Source organism: Microcaecilia unicolor, chromosome 1, assembly GCF_901765095.1.
Source record: "Microcaecilia unicolor chromosome 1, aMicUni1.1, whole genome shotgun sequence".
NCBI classification, from domain to species: Eukaryota; Metazoa; Chordata; class Amphibia; order Gymnophiona; family Siphonopidae; genus Microcaecilia; species Microcaecilia unicolor.
In genome coordinates, this window is record NC_044031.1 from 543754312 (window position 1) to 543771022 (window position 16711).

The 16711-nt window shown below is 42.3% G+C and overlaps 1 protein-coding gene across 2 annotated transcripts in view; it reads right to left on the bottom strand.

The window, feature by feature from the left end:
* C1H8orf37 (chromosome 1 C8orf37 homolog) overlaps positions 1 to 16711 on the bottom strand; it is a 41198-nt gene that overhangs the window by 5780 nt on the left and 18707 nt on the right. For both annotated transcript variants that reach the window (XM_030216902.1, XM_030216893.1), the window contains exon 5: positions 9305 to 9400. In XM_030216902.1, coding sequence (XP_030072762.1) covers positions 9305 to 9400 — 96 coding nt within the window. The remainder of the gene's footprint in view (positions 1 to 9304; positions 9401 to 16711) is intronic.

Sequence of the window (16711 nt, forward strand, 5' to 3'; positions counted from 1 at the left end):
AAGACTTTCTGTATCTGCACTGTTAAAGAAAGGAACAGGTGGCACTCAAAGAACTTGGTAGATGAGAGGCTGGCATAGGTGCAGCTTATACTTCCACAGGAATCCCACAGGAACTGCTTCCGTCCACAAGGGAACCTTGCAGCACCGGGGGAATTCCCATGGATTTGCAGGATTCCTGTGAACCCCATTCCCATGCAGGTCTCTATCTCACATACCTACTTGTAGGTTGTCCATAATCTCCTAAACTCCTCAGGAACCACTACGTGTGTGTAGGGGGGGAGGGACCCAGCACCGCTGAGTGTCACCCTGTCTCATCCAGAGTGGTAGAGACTAAAAGAGCTAATAGGAAACCCTCTGTTCAACTGACACCCAGTTGGAACTGGGTCAGGAGCTCGCTGAAAAGCACAACACAGTTGCTGCACACAACATCAAACATCTGCTTGGAGACAGAGAAAATACTGAACACTCCAGACTGCACAATACCCTTAAGGGGTGAACCACAAGAACTACTTTTCTCTGTCTTCATCTGCTGGTAGACGCTCATAAACCATTAGTCTGGACTGGTCTGGTATGATGAGGATGTCATTTCAAATCTTAGCAAAACTCTTCCAACAGAAAGCAGGTGCAACTGACCATGGATACTTTGTATGCACATATTTGCACTTTAAAAACAGATGCAAAGTCCATGGGTAAAATGCACATGCAGAGTCTCTCAATGTGGAGAGTATGAAAATAAAAATGTCATACAGTTTGGTACACAATTATACATGGTCAATATAAGGTCCAATAAATCAGAATACAACTGAAAAAAGGGCAGCTTACATCTGTAAATCATATTATTCGAATTCTAAACACATTTAGTGTAAGAACTCTATGTACTTATTAAAAAGTAATTTCATTCACTACACTGAAAGACTGGTACTTAACAAAAATTTTTATATTATGTATTGTTGTGCCAAATTTTCCAATTACTTAATCCACAAAATATGCCTTTCAATCTGACTCAGATGCTGGACTGTTTGAAGTATTTTCCTAGAAATGTGTACTGCTAACAGCAATATATACCGTCAAATGAGAATATAACAATTAAAAAACAGTTCTCTCAATAAGCTGAAATTTATTCTTACCTGTTAATTTTCTTTCCTTGCATCCCACTAGACCAGTCCAAACCAACGGGTTATATCCCGCCGAGCAGAAGATGGAGAGAGAGAGAGAGAGAAAAAAAAAAACCAGTCCGTTTCCAGTGACACCACCATATAATAGCAGGTGCTGCCTGGAGCTAGTGAGTATTAATCTAACAAAGTCTATAAACACAATGAAACCTCCTTGGAGTCCTCTGAAACCTCTTCAGATAACAAAAAAACACAAGTAATCAAAGATAAAGCTCCAAGAGAAAATGACCTGGAGTTGCTATGACCCAGAACAGTCAGCAGATACTCCACAATCCATCTTCCAGGGCGGGATGCTGGACTGGTCTAGAAGAACTACAGGAAAAGAAATTAACAGGTAAGAATAAATGTCACTTTCCTTATCATCCAGCTAGACCAGTTCAAACCAGTGGGATGCACAAAAGCTTGTACATTCAGGCAGGAAGAATGCTCCCTGTGCAACCACCTTGCTAAAGCCACTATTGTTTCTGGCCCACAGATCCAACTTGTAATGTTTGAAGAGAGGACCAAGTTGCTGCATGGAAATGTCCTCTGGGGAAACACATGAGGTAGCCGTGGCTCTAATCGGATAGGCTTGCAAGCCAAACAGAACCACCTTCTTTGCCAAAATATAGGCAGCCTCAATAGCCACCTTGATCTGATTAGTGTGTAGTGTCTCGTGTGTATCTAAGAACCTATGTGGGCAAGTGGCTACAACTGTTCAGTGGCTTTCGAAAGAAAAGGGAGCTGGACAATCGGTCTGTAGTTGATGACCAGATCTCTGCCCTGATGGGAGTGACATGCACAGCACAGGCAATGTAGCCTAACAATCTCAACATCTGACTAGGGTGCATGCGATGAAGCTACAAAGTAGTACATTTAAAACTAATAAGAAAAAAACTTTCCTCACTCAATGTGTAAATAAACTCTGGAATTCGTTGCCAGAGAGTGTAGTAAAAGCAGTTTGCTTAGCGGGGTTTAAAAGAGGGTTGGATGGCTTCCTAAAGGAAAAGTCCATAGACCATTACTGAAATGAACTTGTGGAAAATCTATTGCTTATTTCTGGGATAAGCAGCATAAAATGTATTTTACTTCTTTGGGATCTTGCCAGGTACTTGTGACCTGGATTGGCCACTGTTAGAAACAGGATACTGGGCTTGATGGACCTTCGGTCTGTCCCAGTATGGCAATACGTATGTACTTATGAGCTGTGACCTGCTGGCTGCTGTGAACCTGAGCAGCAATGGCAACAAGGGTGTCTGCCTGTGCTGGAGGGAGGAAGACTCGGGCTTGAACTGCGTCTAGCAGGGCTCCTATGTACTCCAATTTTTGAACTGGTGGTAGATGGGACTTGGGGTAGTTATTTTATATATTTTTATTTTTTATTTATGACATTTATATCCCGCATTAGCCCAAGTAGAACTCAGGTTCCATGTGGCTTACTTAACAATTAAAAAAGCATGAAGATGTTCAAAATATATTAATAATAATCATAATGATTATTATTATTTCTGCATTTGTATCCCACATTTTCCCAGCTATGGATAGGTTCAATGTGGCTTACAAGAGTTTGAAGTAAATAGGTTACAGTTTTTGTAAGACCAAGGAACCTGGTTAACAGTGTTGAATTAGGTTACCAGAGTCTGAAGTAAACTGGTTACAGTTTTTGTAAAACAAAGAACTTGGTTAACAGTCATGTAGGATTAGGTTACAGTTTATATAGCAGAATGTAATTAACAATTGTCTTGAGTAACAGGGGCTTTCTGTGTTTGTACTTGCCTCAGTTAGGAGTGTAAGTGTTTGGGGTGAATTTGGTGATGGGGATTGGTTCTGTTTATTGTTGGGTTTGAATAATGCTGAGTCGGTAGTCTGATTGGTTAGGCTGATTCAGCGGGGAGGAATTTTCTGAAAAGATGGGCTTTCGGGTGTTTTCGGAAGATTAGGTAGTTGTCCATGAATTTTAGGTCTTTCAGTAATGTGTTCCAGAGCTTGGTGCAAACATATGAGAAGCTGGAAGCATATGATGATTTGTATTTGATGGTTTTACAACTGGGGAAGTGGAGGGTAAGGTAAAATCTTGCTGAGTTAGTTGTATTTTGGGTCGGTAGATCTATTAAGCTGGTCATGTAGCCCTGTGTGAGGCCAGAGAGCAGATTTTGAAGGATATGTGTTCCTTGATTGGTAGCCAGTGGAGAAGGGGGTTGGCGCTTTCGAATCTGTTTTTTTCGAACATGAGTCTAGCTGCTGTATTTTGTGCTGTCTGTAGTTTCTTTACTATCTGTTCCTTGCACCCAGCGTAGATTCTATTGCAGTAATCCACATGGGCTAGAACCATGGTTTGGATCACGTTGTGGAAAACATCTCTTGGGAAGTATTGCTTTATGTGTTTAACTTTCCACATTGTGTGGAACATTTTCTTTGTGGTGACTTTAGTCTGGTTTTCAAGTGATAGCTCGCTGTCTATAGCGATTCCTAGGATCTGCAGATTGTCTGAGATTAAGAGAAATGATCCCAAGATGTTGATGGTTTTGTAACACTCAGTATTGTGTGGGGATGAGAGTATGAAGCAGTGTTTTTTTTTTTTCCTGTTCAATTTCAGCTTGAAGGCTGAAGCCCACGATTCCATGGTTTTTATGCTGTTCATGATATTGGAGGTGATTTCTGCTGGGTTGTTTTAGAAGGGGAAACAGATTGTTAATGTCGTTAGTGTAGATGAAGGGATTGAAGCCTTGTTTGGATAGGGACCATCATTGTTGAACAGTATAGATGAGAGTGGTGACCCTGTGGGACTCCGCATTCCGCTTTTCAAGGTGGCGAGATTACAGACTGACTTTACTTGGTAAGACCTGGTGGTTAGGAAACCCTTGAACCATGTTAAGTGTCTTCCTTCCAATTCCTAACTTATCGAGAATTCTGTGTAGGATTTGGTGGTCCACCATGTCAAATGCACTCAACATGCCAAACTGGAGTAGTAGGATGTTTTTGCCTATTGCGATTTCATGGTTGAAGTTTGCCAGAAGTATGATCATCACTGTTTCAGTGCCGTGGTGGGGTCTGAAGCCTGACTGGGATGTTGAGGTATTCTGTTAGTTGTTTGGCTGCTATACCTTTTGTTGTCTTGGTCATTAGTGGTATGGATGTAACTGGTCTGTAGTTTGATATATCACTGGTGTTTTTCTTGGTGTCTTTTTGGTTTGGGTGTGAGCAAACGGTTACCCTTGTCCGGTGGGAATTGTCCTATATGGAACATAAAACTGTGAGCATTGACTATGTGGATCACATTGTACCCTTCCAGATCGCGACATTTGTTGTACTGTGTTTGTCTAGGCTCCTGACGAAGGTACGCCAGCTGAAACATAGCTGTGTTGAGTCTTTTGACAATACGCTTGCAGTACTCTGGAAGCAATAAAGACTCATTTACATCACCTAGCTTTGACTTCCTCATCTTGTGTTTCCTCACTCCTTGTGGCTGGCTTTGCATGTATTCATGAGGATTTGACTTCTCCTCTTCTTGCTTTCGCACTATATACAGTGGGGGAAATAAGTATTTGATCCCTTGCTGATTTTGTAAGTTTGCCCACTGACAAAGACATGAGCAGCCCATAATTGAAGGGTAGGTTATTGGTAACAGTGAGAGATAGCACATCACAAATTAAATCCGGAAAATCACATTGTGGAAAGTATATGAATTTATTTGCATTCTGCAGAGGGAAATAAGTATTTAATCCCTCTGGCAAACAAGACCTAATACTTGGTGGCAAAACCCTTGTTGGCAAGCACAGCGGTCAGACGTCTTCTGTAGTTGATGATGAGGTTTGCACACATGTCAGGAGGAATTTTGGTCCACTCCTCTTTGCAGATCATCTCTAAATCATTAAGAGTTCTGGGCTGTCGCTTGGCAACTCGCAGCTTCAGCTCCCTCCATAAGTTTTCAATGGGATTAAGGTCTGGTGACTGGCTAGGCCACTCCATGACCCTAATGTGCTTCTTCCTGAGCCACTCCTTTGTTGCCTTGGCTGTATGTTTTGGGTCATTGTCGTGCTGGAAGACCCAGCCACGACCCATTTTTAAGGCCCTGGCGGAGGGAAGGAGGTTGTCACTCAGAATTGTACGGTACATGGCCCCATCCATTCTCCCATTGATGCGGTGAAGTAGTCCTGTGCCCTTAGCAGAGAAACACCCCCAAAACATAACATTTCCACCTCCATGCTTGACAGTGGGGACGGTGTTCTTTGGGTCATAGGCAGCATTTCTCTTCCTCCAAACACGGCGAGTTGAGTTCATGCCAAAGAGCTCAATTTTTGTCTCATCTGACCACAGCACCTTCTCCCAATCACTCTCGGCATCATCCAGGTGTTCACTGGCAAACTTCAGACGGGCCGTCACATGTGCCTTCCGGAGCAGGGGGACCTTGCGGGCACTGCAGGATTGCAATCCGTTATGTCGTAATGTGTTACCAATGGTTTTCGTGGTGACAGTGGTCCCAGCTGCCTTGAGATCATTGACAAGTTCCCCCCTTGTAGTTGTAGGCTGATTTCTAACCTTCCTCATGATCAAGGATACCCCACGAGGTGAGATTTTGCGTGGAGCCCCAGATCTTTGTCGATTGACAGTCATTTTGTACTTCTTCCATTTTCTTACTATGGCACCAACAGTTGTCTCCTTCTCGCCCAGCGTCTTACTGATGGTTTTGTAGCCCATTCCAGCCTTGTGCAGGTGTATGATCTTGTCCCTGACATCCTTAGACAGCTCCTTGCTCTTGGCCATTTTGTAGAGGTTAGAGTCTGACTGATTCACTGAGTCTGTGGACAGGTGTCTTTCATACAGGTGACCATTGCCGACAGCTGTCTGTCATGCAGGTAACGAGTTGATTTGGAGCATCTACCTGGTCTGTAGGGGCCAGATCTCTTACTGGTTGGTGGGGGATCAAATACTTATTTCCCTCTGCAGAATGCAAATAAATTCATATACTTTCCACAATGTGATTTTCCGGATTTAATTTGTGATGTGCTATCTCTCACTGTTACCAATAACCTACCCTTCAATTATGGGCTGCTCATGTCTTTGTCAGTGGGCAAACTTACAAAATCAGCAAGGGATCAAATACTTATTTCCCCCACTGTAGATTTACCTCCATTGAGATTTTCTTACCTGACCAGAAGCATACAAAGTATCTTGAGAAAGCACTGACACATTTTATAGAGACATGATTGTTTTAAAGACTGAGCATCTGGCAATTGCTTATTCCAGAAGAAAAAAGTCTTAAAAAGACAGGGGGGGGGGGGGGACAGCTTTGTTGAACTAAGACTAGCCCCTTAAAGATGAGCATCGGGCTGCCTCCGAGGCCATATGTAGCAAATCTGAAGTCCTTGGTCATAATTTCTTCACGATATGCAAATGGAAAAGCTGTAAATGCATTCCTTTGCTTCTTCCATTTGCTTACCATCTCTCTTTCTCACTTCTAGATGAATTCTACAAGGAACTCCCACCCCCTTCACTTTTAAACATGGGTGTTTATTTTATTTGGGATCATCCCATTGTCCTGTGGATTATGTCTATGTGGAAAGGAAATAATCCTCTCCAAAGGACCTGAGGGGGCCCACAAATACCTTTAACACTGTATCCTATGAAATGATTATGTATTCACACCACAATTTCTTATTTTCCTGCCATTTGCTTTTAATGTATCATTCTACTGTAAAGACTGAACAAACCTACTATAAGATACTGTGGGGCTCATTTTCAAAAGAGAAAAATGTTTCAATAATGGCATGAAAGTGGCACATTTTTCTCTGCAGTGCATACAAATCATAACAGGGTGTTTTGGGGGGGGGGGGGGGGGGGAGCGATTTGGACATTCCCAAAACTCGGATTTTTTCTGTGATAATGAAACAAAGCAAAAACGTCCAGGGCTAAAAGTTGGTCTAGACCTGTTTCAATCATGACTGTCACAAAAAGGTGCCCTAAATGACCAGATGACCACTGCAGGGATTAAGCCATGACCCCCCTTTTACTCCCCCAGTGGTCAATGTACCCCCTACCACCCCCCTAAAGAAACAGTACATACCAGCCTCTATGACAGCTTCAGCTATTATGGCCAGTTCTATCAGAGCAGCAAGCAGGTCGCTGGAGTAGCCTAGTGGTCGATGCAGTGCACTGTAGAGAAGGGGAGTAGGCTCACTTCCCACTCTACTGGTATACTTGTGGTGGAACATGTGAACCCACCAAAAACCTACTGTATCTAAATACAGATGACACCTGCAGGCATAAGGGCTGTTGTAGTGGTGTACTGTTGGGTACAGTAGGTTTTTGGAGGGCTCACCATACAACAGAAGGGGGAAATGGTGAGATGTGTTCCTGTCTGAAGTTCACTGTGGTGCCCCTTAGGATGCCCCCACTGCTCTGCTGGGATGTCTGTGTAGCCAGTCTACTAAAAATGCTGCCCCCCACCACCAATACATCCCAATGGCTTGTTTTTGTGCATTTTTCCATTGGACCTCCCCCCCCCCCCCCCCCGAAAATGGCCCTAAAAGATAGGTGCACTGAGCACAAAAACATCTAGCAAATGGCCATTTTTGAAACAAAAAGCTAGATGTTTTTCTGGTTTGAAAATAGCCATGTTTGCTACTAGATTTTTAAATGTTTTCCGCAAACATCCATAATTGGATTTAGACATCATATCGAAAATACCCCTTCTACATCTGCTTCCTCTTATATTACACAAGTCTTCCACTTTAATTCTTCCTAACCATTTAGTCTTCCACTATTATTATTGCAATTTGCAGTTGTTTTTTTCCTTCTGTAGGTACTTGAGGATATTTAATGTTGGTGATGTCTTTTTTTTTAAATCTCTGAATCCTCTCCAGAAATTTCCCAATGGCTGATGAGTTGGATTTAGGATAAAAGCAGTAGTTCTCTGACTCAACCCCTTGAACCCTCTCTCCCAATATCTGCAGACAGCTGCCTGGGGAGTAGACAACAGGGCTGTTCTTTACAGTGTCCTGGATAATAGAGCTCAGCCACCAGCTCTACGAGCTGTGACCAGTGACAACACAATTCACCACCAGAACCTGTTAGCCGTCCATATTAACCATTTGATACTTGCTCTATAATTAACATTAGCAACACTATTTTATATATACATTTTTTTCTTTTCCTTTTAATTACTTTATAAATTGCTTTCACAATATATATACAAACTTGTATTCCAATAAAGTTTCTTGAACCTGAAAAAAAAAGCACTAGTAGGACATGGAAAAGAACACCAGTGCTTCTCTCACAACTTCCACCTCCATACCTCTCCACCAGTGGTTTTTCCATGCTATGATAGTGGCAGAGGTGGCAAGTGCAAATTAAGAGTAATGTTCTCTAATGCTCCTGTTTGTCGAAGGAAAGATCGTACTGACTGAGTACCACGGCTAGTTGCAAGGGATAGGGGTGTGGGACACTAGGTGTTTTGTGCTGATTCTAGCCACCATGCCAATGACAATCCTGCTTATGAATACCAACACTTTTCTTTCTAGAAATACAAATTGGTTATTTGTATAGTGCTATCGGTATACACAGCACTTCGGAGACAAATGTGGTAGACAAGCCCTGCTTTTTGAAGCTTACAAGCTAAAAGAAACATATACAAAACATAAGGCAGGGACAGGAGGGCCTTGGGCTTAAAAGATCAGGGTCCAACCTCAAGAAGTTAGAACTAGCAATAATATGCGATTCACAGAGTAAAGACAGTGAGTGGCCCAATCAATTTGGGCACAATTACGTGAATTATCAGGAAAAAATATATAACTTTTGTCTGTGAAGTGCTGTCTATATATTGTAAGAAGAGGATAGCAAAGGGTGGATGGGAGGGAACATAAATAATAAATGTCACCAGCAGTTTTAGGTTGGCTATGTTCTTTGAAACCAAAATTAAAATCAAAGCAAAGAACAGTACAAGAATGAAAAAAAAAATAAAACAAAACCCCACAACGTATTACTATCCACTTATCTATCTTGTAGCTCCAGTTTTTACTGGTGAATATATAGTTTAAGCCTTTGCCATCTAAAAATATACTTGTGGCATTCAGCAACCTACAATCAGAAAGTACTATTTATAACTAAAATAGCTCAGTAGACTGAATGTTTGATCAGTGGTGCTTTCAACGTACCTGAAGAACAGATAATCACAAGATGTGTCCCACTGGTAGTCATCATAGATTACAACATTAAAATCACAAGCAGTGCAACGCAGGTGATCACATGTTCTATTAAAGGCAAGGAAATAAAAACCATCATGAATTTATGATGTCATTACATACAGATCATGTCATTTACAAACGTAAATGAATATTTTTCTAAGCTTGGGCGTATAAACCTTATGCAAACTGGGGACACATGAGCCTGCAACTATTTTAAGCTAAGGAACACCAGCAATCAAAAAGCAAGTACTAATAACATTTTTGAATGCTTCTATTAGAACACAAGAACATAAGCACTACCAAACCAGGTTAGATCGAAGGTACATCAAGCACAGTATCCTGTTCAACAGTGACCAATCCAGGTCACAAGCATCTGGCAAGATCCCAGAACAGTAAAACAGATTTTATACTGTTTATCCTAGAAGTAAGCAGTGGATTTTCCTAAGTCCATCTTGATAATTAGCTTATGGGCTTTTCTTTTTTTAGGAAACTATCCAAACTTTTTTAAACCCTGCTAAGCTAAATGCTTTTACTACATTCTCTGACAACAAATTCCAGAGTTTAATTGTAGGTTGAGTGAAGAAATATTTTCTCCAATTTGTTTTAAATTTACTACTTTGTGGCTTCATTGTGTGCCCCCTAATCCTAGTATTTTTGGAAACAGTAAACAAGCGATTCAGGTCTACCCGTTCCACTCTACTCAGTATTTTATAGACCTCTCATATTTCCCCTCAGCTGTCTCTTGTCCAAGCAGAAGAGCCCTAGCCACTTTAGTCTTTCCTCATAGGGAAATCGTCCCATCCCCTTTATCATTTTTATTACTCTTCTTTGTAGCTTTTCTAATTCCGCTATATCTTTTTAAAGATGCAGTAAACAGAATTGCACACAGTATTCGAGGTGCGGTCACATCATGGAGCGATACAATGGCATTATAACATTCTCATTTTTGTTTTACATTCCTTTCCTAATAATTCCTAACATTCTATTTGCTTTCTTTGCCGCCACTGCACACTCAGCAGAGTGTTTCAATGTATCATCATCAATGACACCTAGATCCTTTTCCTGGGTGGATCCTTGCATCACATAGCTATAGTTTGAGTTCCACTTTCCCACATGACTCACTTTGCACTTGCTCATATTAAACGTCATCTGCCATTTGGATGCCCAGTCTCGTAAGTTTCTATTTCAATTTTTCACAATCCTTTTGCAATTTAACAATTTTGAATAACTTTGCCTCACTAGTTATTTCCATCTCTAGATCATTTGTAAGTATATTAAAAAGCAACGGTCCCGGCACAGACATCAGGGGAACCCCACTATCTACCCTTCTCCATTGAGAATACTGACCATTTAACCCTACTCTCTGTTTTCTATCTTTTAACCAGTTTTTAATCCACAATAGAACACTACCTCCTATCCCATGACTCTCCAGTGATTTCAGAAAAGGAAGAAAAGGTGACAGAGGTTGAAGAAGGGTTGACAGAATGGCCTGAGGGAAGGAGAGATGGAGGAGACTTGGTTGAGAACTCATGGGTAATCTTGTGAACCTTGTCATAGACGTACTCAGCCATAGTCTGGGGTGAAAGTGAAGGGGGAGGGGGTTGGAAGTGAAGGCACTTTGAGTTGAGAGTTCAGTATGACAAACAGACATTGAGGGTTTGAGCCAAAAGAGTTAGTCAAATCGATATCATAGCCTCGCTTGGCAGGCGAAAGAGCAGACTGGAAGAAAGTCAGCAAGAATTGAAATGCATGAAGTCAGCATGGGCATGGGATTTCAGCCAAAGGCATTCAACAGATCGGGCACAGGAAAGTAGGTAGCGGATTCTAGAGGTCAGCCAAGGATGGGGTTTGGTACGCCTTACAGAACAGGGAATGGAGAAGCAAGAGTATCAAGAGCAGAGGAGAGAATAGTATTATAGGAAGAGACAGCTTCATTGACAGACTTGGATAACATAGTGGTTGAGAAGTGGTTAAGAAGAGGGCTGAAATACTGGTGGCAAGAGCGAAAGGGTCAATAGCCTGAAGATGTTGGCTTTGTCTCATTAATCCATGCTTAAGTATATGCTCTGTAATTTTGTTCTTAATACTAGTTTTTACCATTTTGCCTGACACCAAAGTCAGGCTGACATAGTTTCCCGGATCACCTCTGAAACCCTTTTAAAAAATTGGTGTTACATTGGTCACCCTCCTATCTTCCAGTACCATGTTTGATTTTAAAGACAAATGACTTATTACTAACAATAGATCTGCAAGTTTATTTTTCAATTCTATCTGTACTCTGGGATGAATACTATCTGGTCCAGGCGATTTGCTACTCTTCAAATTGTCAAACTGTCCCATTACATCTTCCAGGTTTACACAGATTTGTTTCAGTTTCTCTGACTCATCAGCACTGAAAACCATTTCTAGCAATGGTATCTCTCCCACACCTTCCTCGATGAAAACTGAAACAAAGAAATCATTTAATCTCTCCACTATGGCCTTGTCTTCCCCGAGTGCCCCTTTTACCCCTTGGTCATCTAGCGGTCCAACTGATTCTTTTACCAGCTTCATGCTTCTAATATACCAAAAACAATTTGTACTATGTGTTTTTGCCTCCAACGCAATCTTCTTTTCAAAGTCTCTCTTATCAGTGCTTTGCATTTGACTTGCCATTCCTTATGCTGATTCCAATTATTTAATTCCAATTATTTTCTTCCGTTTCCTGAAAAATTTTCTTTTAGCTCTTAATAGCTTCCTTCACCTCACTTTTTAAACATGCTGGCTTTCACTTGGCCTTCTTTCCTCCTTTTTTTAAATAGATAGAATATATCTGGTCTGGACTTCCAGGATGGTATTTTTGAACAGCATCAACGCCGGAGGTAAATTTTTGACCTTTGCAGAGCTCCTCTAAGTGTTTTTTTTTGTTTTTTTTAAACCATTCTCCTCATTTTATCATAGCCTCCTTTTTGAAAGTTAAATACTAACGTATTGGATTTCTGTGTGTACTTACTCCAGAGATTATATCAAATCTAGTCATGTTATAATCACCGTTATCAAGTGGTCCCAGCACCATTATCTCCTGCACCAGATCATGCGCTCCAATAAGGACCAGGTCTAGAACTGTTCCCCCTCTTGTCTGTTCCTGAACCAGCTGCTGCATAAAGCATTCCTTGATTTCATCAAGGAATTTTACTTCCCTAGCATGCCTTGATGTTACGTTTACCCAATCAATATCAGGGTAATTGAAAATCAACCATTATTATTGTGTTCCCAATTTGTTAGCCTCCCTAATTTCTGACAACATTTCTGCATCTGTCTGTTCATCCTGGCCAGGTGGATGGTAGTACACTCCTATCACTATCCTTTTCCCATTTACACATGGAATTTTTATCCATAGGGATTCCAAGACACGTTTCGTATCCTACAGAATTTTTAGTCTATTTGAATCAAGGCCCTCCTTAACATATAATGCTACCCCCTCCACCGATTCGACCCACCCTACTATGATATCATTTGTATCCTGGTATGACGGTGTCTCATGGGTTATCTTCCTTCCTCCAGGTCTCAGAGATGCCTATATCTATCTTTTTATTTAGTGTAATATATTCTGACTCTCCCATCTTATTTCTTAGACTTCTGGCATTTGCATACAGACATTTCATACAATGTTTGTTGTTCTTATTTGCAATTTGACAGCAGTTGACAATGACAATTTGCGATCTTGAAAACCTGTCTGCTCTTTATTTAAAGACACAAGCCGCCTTATTTTCGAAAGAGAAAGACGCCCATATTTCGACCCAATCGGGAGATGGGCGTCTTTCTCCCATGGGCGCCCAAATTGGTATAATTGAAAGCCGATTTTGGGCGTCTTCAACTGCACTCCATCGCGGAAATGGCCAAAGTTGACGGGGACATGTCGGAGGCGTGGTGAAGGCAGGACTGGGGTGTGTTTATCGGCCGAGAGATGGGCGTCCTCAGCCGATAATCGAAAAAAGAAGGGCGTTTTTAGCGAGAATTTGGGTCACTTTTTTTGGACCCTTTTTTTTTCATGAACAAGTCCCAAAAAAGTGCCCTAAATGACCAGATGACCACCGGAGGGAATCAGGGATGACCACCCCTGACTCCCCCAGTGGTCACTAACCCCCTCCCACCCAAAAAAAAACAACTTTAAAAACTTTTTTTTCCCAGCCTGTATGCCAGCCTCAAATGTCATACCCGGCTCCATCACAGCAGGCCCACCTCCCCCCCTACCTGCTACACTTGTGGTGGTAAATGGGAGCCCTCCAAACTGCCCCCAAAACCCACTGTACCCACATCTAGGTGCCTCTCTTCAGCCATAAGTGCTATGGTAATGGTGTAGAGTTGTGGGGAGTGGGTTTTGGGGGGGGGGATTTGGGGGGCTCAGCACCCAAGGGAATGGAGCCATGGACTTCAGAGGTAGTTAACTTTTTTTTTAAATTGCTACAAGTGCCCCCTAGGGTGCCCGGTTGGTGTCCTGGCATGTGAGGGGGACCAGTGCACTACGAATCCTGGCCCCTCCCCATGACTCAATGCCTTGGATTTGGTTGTTTTTGAGCTGAGCGCCTTCGGTTTCCATTATCGCTGAAAAACGATACCGCCCAGCTCAAATCCGCACAAATCCGATGCATTTGCCTGGCACACACCGTATTATCGGAAAAAAGATGGACACCCATTTTTTTTTCGAAAATATGGTTTGTCCCGCCCCTTCACGTACCCGTTCTCGGAGTTAGACGCCCATGGAGATGGGCGTTCGCGTTCGATTATGCCCCTCAAGGTCTACTATGATCTTTATTGCAACCTTACTATTGATATGCCCTATCTCCCCTGTTTGGGTGATATCTTTTAAAGATACCTTGCTCTGAACCATGTGCTTTTGAGCGACTGTTGGCCTTCCCCCAGTTTCTAGTTTAAAAGCTGCTCTATCTCCTTTTTAAATGTTGATGCAAGCAGCCTGGTTCCACTCTGGTTAAGGCAGAGCTGATCTTTCTGGAATAGGCTCCCACTTCCCCAGAATGTTACCCAGTTCCTAACAATTCTAAAACCCTCTTCCCTGCACCATCACCTAATCCACATAATGATGACTCTGGATCTCTGCCTGTCTCTTAGGTCCTGCACATGGAATGGGGAGACTTTCTGAAAATGCTACCCTGGATTTGAGCCTTCTACCTAAGAGCCTAAATTTGACTTCCAGAACCTCCCTCCCAAATTTTCCACGTCATTGGTACAAACATGTAACAAAGATAGCAGGCTTCTCTCCAGCACTGTCTAAATCTTATCCAGATGCCACGTGAGGTCCACCACCTTCGCACCAGGCAGGCAAATGACCAAATGGTTCTCGCATCCACCCAGCTATCTACATGCCTAACAACTGAACAATTTCCTCCCGTGGGAGGTGGTGGAGATGAAAATGGTAATGGAATTCAAACATGCGTGGGATAAACACAAAGGAATCCTATTTAGAAGGAATGGTTCAGTGGAATCTTAGCGGAGTTTGGGTGGCGATGCCGGTAATTGGAAACAAAATGGGAGCTGGGCAGACTTCTACGGTCTGTGCCCTGAGAAAGGCAAGGACAAATCAAACTCGGGTATACATATAAAGTATCACATACCATGTAAAATGAGTATCTTGTTGGGCAGACTGGATGGGCCGTACAGGTCTTTATCTGCCATCATTTACTATGTTACGACTATGAACCTCCAACTACAATGGCATTTTGGATTGTTGAAAAGGTTGCTAGTGCATAGCTGGTTTAAAGTTGAATAATGCTACAGTGTAGCTTATTTAAATTTGTATAATACTAACCTTGTCTTAAAATAGCAAGTTTATCTTGGGATTCCCAATCTCCCTGCTCCATACTGACCCCGCCCCACTAATAACTTTTCTTGTATAGACTTCTTTAAAAAGGCAAAGGCTCGAATATCTTTTGTAGCTTTTATTAAGGTTAGTCCTATCCTCAACTCTAGGAACTTACAAGGGACAGTGAATCATGGGCATTGCTCACTATACTAACTAGGGTCTTTTGTTCTTAGTTAGGCCTACCATCTACTAGTCTCTTGAGGGCTGCCCATCTATGTGCAGCTCTTTGCACCAAGAAGAAAAATCACTCAACTCAATGAGGAAATGGTCAGAATTAAAGGCATCTCCCCTAATGTCTAAAATCCAAGAGATCTAATCCCATTCCCACAAAAAGTGGGATAAAACCTATGAATCAGATACACATCCCCCAGGATACCAAAACAGAGTGCCTCCACAGCATTAAAAATAGAACATACTTCTGAGAAGTATTCCCTCACCACCACAGCAGTTTCCTATGCATCTTCCTGCAGACCTCCACCCTAGTCCCATGGCACACACACTTCTCATTTACCTTTCTCCAGCCCCCCCCCCCCCCCCACACACTCCATCTACCTTTTCCAGCCCCCCACACTCCATCCACCTTTTTCCCAGCCTTCCTCCCTGCACACAATCTACCCTTTTTACAGCCCCCCATACTCCACCCACCTTTTCTCCAGCCCCCCTAGATGTCCCATCCACATTATTTCAGTTCTCTGTCTGCTCTATGTTTTTTCCAGGCCTCCCACTCCCTCCCCTCCCTGCACACTCATCACTCCAGCGCAGCAAGAGGAGGAGCTGCATATCAGGCTGCTTCCTTCTCTTGTACCGTACTGGGCCTGACTGTTCCTTACAGCTTAAATTACCGCTGGTGACCAAGTTGGCAGGGGAGGAAGCAGCCTGACCAGTGGCTGTGCAGCTCCTCCTTTTGCCATGCTGGAGCGGTGAGTGTGCAGGGAAGGATGAAGCTGGAAAGCGAATATCTGTGTTAATCTACAATGCAAAAGTAGACTCCATAGAATTCTGCACAGGAAAGGCAGATTTCTGTGCAGTCTGAGGAGATGGGGAATTCTGCATTGTGCAATAGCATAGAATAGTAAACAAGTTGTCAAAGTACGAAGCTGTAAGGAACGACATCAGAAAAAATAAACCTGTAAGCAAGCATTTTGTGCAGAAAGAAAATGGGTGACATCATTGGAAAAGCCTAGTGTGCAAAAACTCTTAGCTTAGAAACCCTTATTATAACCTTTTAGTGACCTGTGCATAGCTTCTTGCGCTGTGCTGTTGTCTGGGGACTCCTCAGTTTCTAATTAGCTTAACTACATATACGTGAAGACGGTAGGTATGTGAAAAATAGAATACCTGCTACAAGCTAGTAACTTGGTTTTCTCCAAGAACAAGTAGGATTGAAGTGCCTTCAACAAAAAGGAATTTTAAAAACCTCAAAAAGACAGAAAGGCTAACCACACAATTGTTTTGATGGTAACAAGCCCTTTTCAGTTTTCTTCTATTTTTTTTTTTGGAATGAAAGAACCTAGAAA